Source organism: Hypomesus nipponensis, chromosome 24 (genome assembly GCF_054491055.1).
Source record: "Hypomesus nipponensis isolate SF chromosome 24, ASM5449105v1, whole genome shotgun sequence".
Classification (NCBI taxonomy): domain Eukaryota; kingdom Metazoa; phylum Chordata; class Actinopteri; order Osmeriformes; family Osmeridae; genus Hypomesus; species Hypomesus nipponensis.
Genome location: NC_140384.1, coordinates 8,901,020 through 8,910,765, shown reverse-complemented (window position 1 = coordinate 8,910,765; position 9,746 = coordinate 8,901,020). Strand labels below are relative to the sequence as shown.

Genomic DNA, 9,746 nt, shown 5'->3' with positions numbered 1-9,746 from the left:
GGGAGAGATGACTGGACGACTGAGACACCGCCTTGGTCGCAGCACCATCTAACGGAGCCTTGAGCACCTGCAGGCTCATTTGTTACCCTGTGTCCTCTGACTCTCTGAGGCGTTTCATAGGACTTGTCCTTCAGCAGCACCAGCTGAATGTTCAACACACACACACAGACACACTTACACATACACATTCTTTCTCTTGCTTTCTCTAAACACACACACAGACACACTTACACACACACACATTCTTTCTCTCGCTTTCTCTAAACACAAACACACACACATAGAAAGACACACTCCCCCTAGGAAGCGAGGCCAACCAAGCATCTCTCTTCGCTGTTGTATCTCCTGAGTGCATCATCTCTCCCCATGTATCTCGGTTCATGACCAGAGCAGAGAGACCATGTGTCTGTGAAGCTTCACCAGCCCTCCTACAGTGTACCACACACCTTGACTGGGCCGTGAAATATATCCTGCTCTAACCTTGCAGTTGAATGAGAATACGTACTATGTACAACTTCAGAGTGTGTTAAGCTTATGGGTGACTTTCCTTGTCACCAATTACATTCAAACTCCCAGATCTGAATGCCTGATGCATCCAGATCCATAAATGTTGATGATTATGTATCTGTAACCGAGCTGAACCCTAACTTCCCCGATCCCTTTTGTGAATTTTAATGTAATCTCAATAAATATGCACCTTTGTTTCGTTTTTTTACTGATATAGTGTGGTCCCTGATGTGTAGTAAATGCTTGTCAAGTGTGTATGTGTGTGTCAGGTGTTTTGAATGTGTGTGTGTGTGTTTTGAGGAGTGTGTTGAGTGTGTGTTTGTGTCTTCCCACGCACACACACCAGACAGCATCACATGACAGAGGTCCAACTCCTCCACGACCACGCAGTACGACTCTGCTTCCGTCTTCTTCACAGGGAGAGAGAGACAGACAGACAGTGGGAGAGAGAGCATCAAGCTTGGACTGTGATGAAGCATGACAGTCTGAGAGATGGAGGGGGAGCAGAGAGGGAGAGAGAACGCATCGAATGTCACATTTGGTCGGAAAAATGGACTGTTGACAGGAATTTTGCTTTCCTGAAATGCATCCATTTATATCCAACTTCCTCCAGCCCCCATGGCCCCCACCTTCTCTGGGAGCAGACAGCAACGGATAGAGTTACTGAGCTTCACAAACGCTATTTATTAGTAATCTTTCCATGACAAAATGATCCTTTGCGCTGTTGGTGTTTGTTCCTAATCCACAAAGACAACAGAGACAACTCCGAAGGCTTTCTAACAGCTGTGGACTGAGTTGTTCTGATAGGACAGACTCTGCATTAGTCTTCTGGATGACTGGATGAAAAAAAATCGCTGTTGTGGTTTTGGTTGTGGGCCACTCAACGGTTGAGCTTCACCCGGCATTCTTTTCTCTGTGTTGTCGTGCAGCCTTGGGTGGGGAGGCGTTTGGGAAATGATTCATTTCAAAACAACTGTATTTTTTTAACGTTATGAATTCAACAGGCTTCATGGTTGCAATGATAACAGATATTTTGCAACGTTTAGACATGTTTCTAGAAAAACATAAGAGAAAAACTAATTTGTTAACACACTTTACCCCACTCTTGTCTCGAAAGTACTTCAAAGTAGATGTCGACAGATGTGTTTTATGATGGTTATTTATGAAGACCGCAAGCTCAAGTAACCGACACTATAGCATCCACAGATGAAACAAAACACAATTCTAAGAATCTATAATCTAATAACTAGAATTCTGTAGAAGTATGATGCATAGAGGAGAAGTTCATATTAAGTAATAACTCAAGGACAATAACCACTTTTGACTGATCTTAAAATTATTAAAATTAATGTAATTATATTTATTAAATGCAACTCCTACAAAAATTGACTTTTTTTTGTTCGTCCATTGTATGAAGTTATAAAGTAGGCTAAGTGCCAAACGTATTTAAACGTGTATGTTGAATAATAAAGTCGGGAGACAGTGTACCTCGTCTCATTGGGCTGGGCTTCCTGGATATGATGAGGTGGTTGTGTTATTTACATAAGGAAAAACGTACATGATTCGCGGGAAACAGTAAAAAATGGCGACTTGCATAGTTTGAACTTTAGCGCCTGTAGCCTTCTGAAACAGTTGACTGTAGCCACAGCGTTTGCAGTAAAGGTGCAGCTCAGTGCGAATGGAACAATTTTCTGCTGTAGCGAAAAATATATCAAGTTTCCTCTCGCCCGTAGCGGAAGATTTTCAAGGGGTAAGAACAGTTATGCTCTGATCAGGCACATTTGCCCTTATAACTTTTTTACTGCACGCGTCCCTTTTTTCATCTTCTTGTCTAGTTGGATTTGTCTTGTTTTCGCTGACGTTTGCTTTGCTGTATCATCACGTTTGTGAAGTAAGGTAATAAGAAGAGTGTCCTCCTTTTTGTGATTTCAACGTTATGTGATTAAAGTTATGGGATGGATTGCAAACCGCTACTAGACAAGTTCAGACGCAACAGGTTTTTCATTGAATTGTCATAGTGAAAGTTAGTTTACGTTAGCAAAGTAGGGATGTGTCGACATCATAACGGTGCACGTATAACTTGTTATAAAACTTGTAATATAGATGTGTATAATACAGCAATAGATTAGCTACGTCGACAACTTTTATTTTACTAAAACACATGGAAAACCTGTACTTGCTTTTACGTACGAGCTAGCTCGCTAGATCGCCACTGTAATCACACTTTATAAGAGCGACGTAGCTAGTTAATAACATTTCTGTGGATGCGAAACAGACTTTTTTCAGAAAATAGAAAAATTCATCAAGTTTGCATGACCAGTGATGCAAATTGATTCGTCATATCTGGCTCCTCATGCCGAGGGAGCGTCTATGCGCATGCGTTGACCTGTCAAACTCCCTGTCGAAATTGACAGATGAGTCAAATGGAGCGGAAGCGGGCCAGCTCACATCAGCTCGAGGGGTCTCCACATCTGTAGTTTCAAGATTCAGATTGACTCATCATCTGCCTGCTAAATCTTTTTAATCAGTTGTGTCTGTCTTCAGATATAATGCACAGGAGGTGTTAAGTATAGTAGCCACAAATTGTGTTGAATCAAGTTAAAGAAGCAATAATAAACTGAATCAAATCACACATAAAGTGTAACACAGATCTGAATTAGGAGGTCTAATTATGTTTATAATCAGCTGTGGGAATGGCTGTGTGTGTCTGTGTGTGTGTCTGTGTGTGTGTGTGTGTCCTGCTGTTCTCCAGGTGTGAGCCATCGTCAGTAGCATCATGTTGGAGCCAGCCTACAGAGACGTGTACTGCAGCCCGGAGGAGCCTGCAGCGCTGCAGCCGCAGAAAAGGGGGCGTGGCAGTGTGGAGCTGGAGAGTAGCCTGTCACTGGGCCAGTACGTCCTCTGTCGCTGGTCTGATGGGCTCTACTACCTAGGGAAGATACAGAGAGTAAGTGTGATGGATGGAGCTCGGTTATTTACATTTACATTTAGCAGACGCTCTTATCCAGAGCGACTTACAGTAAGTACAGGGACATTCCCCCGAGGCAAGTAGGGTGAAGTGCCTTGCCCAAGGACACAACATAATTTTTGCACGGCCGGGAATCGAACTGGCAACCTTCAGATTACTAGCCCGATTCCCTAACCGCTCAGCCACCTGACTCCCCTGACACTGGTTGGAGGTTTTGACCGCAGGTCTCACTCCTCCTGTTTGTCACTGTCTGAAAGCGCATGTGCAGAATAGCACGTACACAGTCCCTCCTGTAGTATCGATAGCAGGGCTGTCCGCCATTCCTGGAGGTCTTCCCTAACCCTAGGTTCGGCCAGTGTCGATGCTTAGGGACAGGTATAGCTCTGTGGTTAGAGCATTTCGAGTTGGCAGGTTCTAATCCCTTCTGACCTTCGCTATGGATCGTCTGCTGAATGAACACATTAGTATTGTCATCATTTTTACTGTAGGTAGTACCTATGTAGCCTGACGAAGTGTTTCTCCGTGTGACAGGTGAGCACCTCTAAGCAGAGCTGTTTTGTCACGTTTGAGGACAACTCTAAGTTCTGGGTCCTGTGGAAGGACATCCAGCATGGTGAGTCTGCCGGTCGCCCTGACAACCCTGGAGCTATGAAGGCCTTGGCAGAGCCGGACATGTTTGTTAACCACAACCATCCCCAGCAGCCTAGGGCAGTGGTCCTCAGGGACCCCCTGCCCCACATGTTTTAGACGTTTCCCTGCTCCAGCACACCTGCTTCAAATGAGCGGGTCGTTAGGAAGTATTCTACAGGGCTTGATAACGACTCGTTCATTTGAATCAGGTGTGTTGGAGCGGGGAAGCATCTAAAACAGTGGTTCTCAAACCTGTCCTCAAGTATCAAGTCCCTGTCCTCAAGTACCACCTGTTTCCCTGATCCAGCACACCTGATTCAAATCATGCTCATTACCAGGCTTCTACAGAACTAATTAACGAGCCATTTATTTGAATCAGATGTGTTTGAGCAGGGAAACATCTAAAACATGCAGGACAGTTGGTCCTGAGGACCAGGGTTGAAGACCACTTGACTAGGGTGACATTTCTACGCTCTGGCGACCCTAGAGGGCTGAAGGCGTTGTCAAGCGTTTGCCCCACGTAGCCCCACGTAGCGTATCACAGGAACGGATGACGATTTCGTCCCGCTGCATTTCCTGTAACCCTGTCCTCTCTGTCCAATCACGTGTCCAGCTGGTGTCCCGGGGGAGGAACCTAAGTGTTCCGTGTGCTCGGAGGCGGAGCTGGGCTCGGACAACGAGATCCTGATCTGCGGCAAGTGCGGGATAGGTGAGTCTCCATGGAGACGGAGGGCGTGGATGCTCTGGCGTCCCCCGGTGGGATGAGTCAGGAAACAAATCCTACCAATCGGGAGAGGTGTCCTGTCATAATGGATCTGATTACTATCTGAGATCAGTCTGGGTCACTTTCAGCCAGCTGTTACTTACGCAACTGCTCCCGCTAATATCCCCTATACTAAACAATGGAGTCGAGCTGTTGGAAGCTTGGTGGAAGGACTGGAGTAGGGCGCCCTCTAGGGGTCAAAGTTTGACGGCGCCATTAAGGCAGCACTGTGTTTGCGTTGTGGTTTGGGGAAAAATTTGATGTCCAACGTACTTATTTTAATCCAAATCAGCTATTACCTTATCATCTGTTCATATATTCTGTCCTTTAATCCATTCATATATGTGTGGCTGCTGTGTACTGATGACAGACAGTCATAGGATGTGGTATTTGTTATGTTTGTGTGTGTTGTAATGTGGTTGTCACGATGTCTCCAGGGTACCACCAGCAGTGCCATATCCCACCAGTAGAGGGCAGCGTGGAGCAGTCTCCCTGGTTCTGCCGGCGCTGTATCTTTGCTCTGGCCGTGCGGGTGAGCATCTGAACCTGGACCACATGCACTGGTCATCGTCCACCCATTACACGGCGATATAACACTCACTCAGTCTGTTCAGTCATGAGGACCTAAACAAGACGTTAGGAGCCCTGTCTCATGTTAGTCCTGATTACATACAACTATAAGGCAAGAGCTTCCACTGTTCTGCTCCTGACTGATCCAGCTGGTTGTCTAATCACACCAACCTGTGTTTCTGTCCTCCCACAGAAAGGGGGCGCTCTGAAGAAGGGTCCCATAGCCAAGGCCCTACAGGCCATGAAACAGGTGCTGGCCTACAGCCCTGATGAGCTGGAGTGGGACTCCCTACATCGGACCAACCAGCAACAGTGTTACTGCTATTGTGGCGGGCCGGGAGAGTGAGTTAGACCAATCAGCAATTGTGTCATTGCTTCTGTGGCAGGGAAAGAGTATGACTAACCAGCAATAGTGTCACTGTGCTACTGTCACCGTAGTTACGGTCATTGACAGCAAGAGAGTCAGCCCAAAAGATTGCTATCATGTTTATTTGTTCCCTCTGCCTCTCCTGAAGGTGGTACCTAAAGATGATCCAGTGCTTCAGGTGCCAGCAGTGGTTCCACGAGGCGTGCGTCCAGTGTCTGCAGGAGTCCATGATGTTTGGAGACAGGTGTGTGGGTGGATGGTTCCATCATGTCATACTGTCCTGTTCCTCTCTGTCCGTATCACCAACTCTCTTCTCCTCTCTCCCCTGTGATACTCTCTGCGCTCTCCCCTCCTCTCTAACCTTCACCCTCTCCTCTTTCCTTCCTTCTTCTCATCTCTTCTCCTCTTTCCTTCTCTCTTCTCCTCCTCTCTCCTGTTCATCTCTCCCCCAGGTTCTACCTGTTCATCTGTGCGGTGTGTAACCGAGGGTTGGAGTATATAAAGCGTGTGGCGCTGCGCTGGGTTGATGTGGTCCACCTGGCCCTGTATAACCTTGGAGTCCAGAGCAAGAAGAAGTACTTTGAACTGGAGGAGATCCTGGCCTTCGTCAGCAGCAACTGGGAGCACTTCCAACTGGGCAAGGTGAGAACACACACACATGTTCTTGTAGATACACACACTTATGATCAGGTTACAAACACAAACACGGGATATGATTACGTAAAAAACACACCGATCAGTTTGTGGTGTTCAGGGTTCTGAAGGTTTCACACTCTCTCTCTCTTCTCTCACCCACTCTCTCTTCCGCACTTTCTCTCACAATCTCTCTCCATTGTTCTCTGTCTCTCTCTGCCCTCTCTCTCGCCCATTCCATCTATATCTCCTTCCCCTTCTCTCTCTCTCTCTCTCTCTCTCTCTCCAGCTGTCCAACACTCCGTCCCCTGATCGAGGACAGCACCTCCTGGATGCCCTCAACAACTACAAGAGCAAGTAAGATCCTCACCTGGCCCCGCCCCTAAAGCCCTCCCTGCCACCCTCACCTGCCCTCAGCACAGGGCTGCATGACAGGTGGACCACGTTATGCTTTAAGGAAGTGTTCCTCGTCTAGCCTTTATGACCTTATATGGGCGTCCTGTGCTCCAGGTTCCTGTGTGGAAAAGAGATCAAGAAGAGGAAGTGCATCTTCCGCCTGCGGACCCGCGTGCCCCCCAACCCTCCCTCCAAGCTCTTCCCTGAGCGCGCTCAGAGCGAGGGCAGGAGAGGAAGGAAGAAGGGCGGAGCCAGGGACAGGTGTGTGTCTGGGTGGAGCCAGCAGAATGTGATTAGTCATTGTTGCCTTTATTTATAACTGGACTTTTTATAACTCTCTCTCTGTCCCTCTATCTCTCTCGCTCTCTCTGTTTGTCTATCTCTCTCTCTCTACATCGCTCTGTGTAGCTCCGCCCCTGCTGAGAAGAGGAAGAAGAAGAGGTCTAAGTGGCTGCTAGAAGACGCTATTCCCAACGTGAGTCTCAATACCCAGAATCCTCTCTGATTCAAATATATCTCATTCCACTTACAAGGTGTTAACAGAACCACTGGTACACTGGATGATGGTGTGTGTGTTTGTTTCAGAATGATTTGAGTTCATGGAGTTCCAACCATCACATGGCCAACATTTTTGACTTCACTTTGGATGAGCTGCAGAGTCTGAAAAGGTACAACACGCCTAAAACATACAACATACATGTAACCGCACACGACAACATAGCTCTGACATAGGTATGAACATAGCATTTGACTGATTCAAAGTATCTCCATGTTTGATTGGTTGGCTGTGTTCTAATACCCCCCAGTGTTGCTGTTGACCTTTGACCCCTAACCATGCCATCTAACCCCTAGCACCAGCTCTGGACGGACTCTCAGCCTGGATCTGGACTCTACAGATGCTGCTAGCACTTCTGGGTCTGCCACAACCAGTGTCTCCTATGACTTGAGGTAACACACACACTTACACATACACACACACACACACACACACCCACTCAAACGTTATCTCATGTTTCTGTACTGCACATATGTTACAACACAACGTTGTTATTTGTGTGTGAAAATCCACATCTGTGCCAACAGGAAGAAGGTGGGAAGCCGCAAGAGGAAGTTGCCCAGTTGCAGCTATAGCCAACTGGCCAACAGGAGAGAGGTTGTGGAAAGCGAGCTTCCTGGAGAGGAGGCTTCTGGGATGCTGGAGGACCAGACCATCGACAGCCACACCTTCGACAGCATCAGCGAGGACGACTCCTCCCTGTCCAACCTCAAGTCGTCCATCAGCAGTTACTGGGGCGCGGCCGGGAGGCTGACATGTGGGGAGCGCTACCAGGTTCTGGCCCGCCGGGTCACGCCCCAGGGAACGGTTCAGTACCTGGTGGAGTGGGAGGGGACCACACCATACTGACAGCTCGCCGCTCACCACACTGACCAAATCCCAACTGGCAACTGACCCCACCGTCGACCAATCACCACGCCCCGTGCTGACCCCTACCTTTGAGATTAGCTCTTGGCTGCAGACGAGAGCTGGAGGGGGAGGAGTCCCAGGGTTTCGTGGCAGCATATCAGAGCCCTGCTAGATTCTCCTGTAGTTGTTGTGTTTGACAGGAGAGTGCAAGTTCACCTCTTGTTTTATGTGTTTTATTTTTTTGTTGTTGCAATTTTTCACTTTAGGCACGCAGTTAGACTAACCAACAAAAAAAAGGGAGACCAGCGTATCAGATGACAACACCTGGATTTAAACCCCGGTTTCTAACTGAAACCTGTACACCAACCACCTCACAATCTGAGATTCAGCTCCGCTCCCAGCAGTAGTACTAGTGACGTAGTGTCTTTTCAGTATCAGCCTTCATATCTGTGTCCTCCCCTCCACCATCACCCTTCCTCTATACCTAATCCCAAACAAAGCAATATACGCCTAACTGTTTTGTTGCCAGGCAACGCTAGCCTCTTGGACGTTCCGTTAGGAAGTGTTCTGGAACTGTCGGAGACATCGTTGCCGTTGTGTTCCTCGTCGCAGTTTTCGATGACGTTTGATTCCAAACCTGAGTTTGGGATGTGTGTAAACTGGTATGTTACAACAGTACTCTCTGCTCTCCTGTTCTGTGCACAGTTTTCCTCCCTCTCTCCGTTGCACTATCGACACATATTGTATAACTATGCAAGTACGGATGTTACCTTGATAACCAAATATTATCGAAATGAGTAAAACAAATCTTGATAACCACACTAGACCTTTGATTAATTGGTAGCCACATGCTATGATTTATATCCTTTTGTTAAACAAAGTTCTCGGCTACGTTGGATATTTCCCAGTTTTCTTCCCTGTAACTCACAGGCTGTAAGCACTTAACAACGGTAGTGTTTGAAGTATATTGTTTGTTAATTATTACAGTATGACTGTATATAGTCTCAAAAACAGTTCATAACCTTTCATAATGACATGGAGTTGAGGCCTGTCATAGTGTCTTATATGACCTATGTTTGTTTGTGTTTCCAGTGAATTTATTCTAGTGTTGTAACCACAATTGCCTGAGAGGAGCCTAAAAATGTTGACTTCTACTTGTATTTATAAATACATGCGGTTGAAGACGAATGACTGTGACATAGTTCTGTTTCATCACGTTAGCTTGTTCAGACCCCTCTAAAGAGCCTTACGTACCAATCCTCTCTTTTCTATATCCCTCCTCTCTTACCTCTCTCGATCTACTTGCCATCTCTCTTCAAACTTTTCTCTCCCCTCTCCTTCAATTTCCGCTTGTTGGAACTGTTACTGTGCATCTCTCAGAGGCTCCTTACGCTGTGCCCTGACTGAATGATGGATGATAATGTGATTCTGTGTACGTTACGTTGAGCTGCAATAAAACATATCTGACGTACAGTGCGTTTGTTGGTTCATCCACTTCAGATTGTTC

At 46.8% G+C, this 9,746-nt stretch overlaps 1 protein-coding gene across 2 annotated transcripts; it reads left to right on the top strand.

Moving 5' to 3' along the window:
• The first annotated feature begins 2,022 nt into the window (after positions 1 to 2,022).
• On the top strand, positions 2,023 to 9,710 carry phf19 (PHD finger protein 19). 2 transcript variants are annotated; one of them, XM_084690866.1, is made up of 14 exons: positions 2,023 to 2,257; positions 3,260 to 3,454; positions 4,007 to 4,088; positions 4,719 to 4,814; positions 5,306 to 5,400; positions 5,632 to 5,780; positions 5,954 to 6,049; positions 6,258 to 6,447; positions 6,728 to 6,795; positions 6,949 to 7,095; positions 7,243 to 7,309; positions 7,420 to 7,502; positions 7,687 to 7,782; positions 7,918 to 9,710. In XM_084690866.1, exons 2-14 carry the CDS (start codon positions 3,284 to 3,286, stop codon positions 8,237 to 8,239), a joined length of 1,662 nt encoding a protein of 553 aa, XP_084546992.1. In that variant the 5' UTR covers positions 2,023 to 2,257; positions 3,260 to 3,283; the 3' UTR covers positions 8,240 to 9,710. The 2 variants fall into 2 exon arrangements, with proteins under 2 accessions (XP_084546992.1, XP_084546993.1); XM_084690867.1 differs by lacking the exon at positions 2,023 to 2,257 and adding an exon at positions 2,272 to 2,403.
• Positions 9,711 to 9,746: the final 36 nt, after the last annotated feature.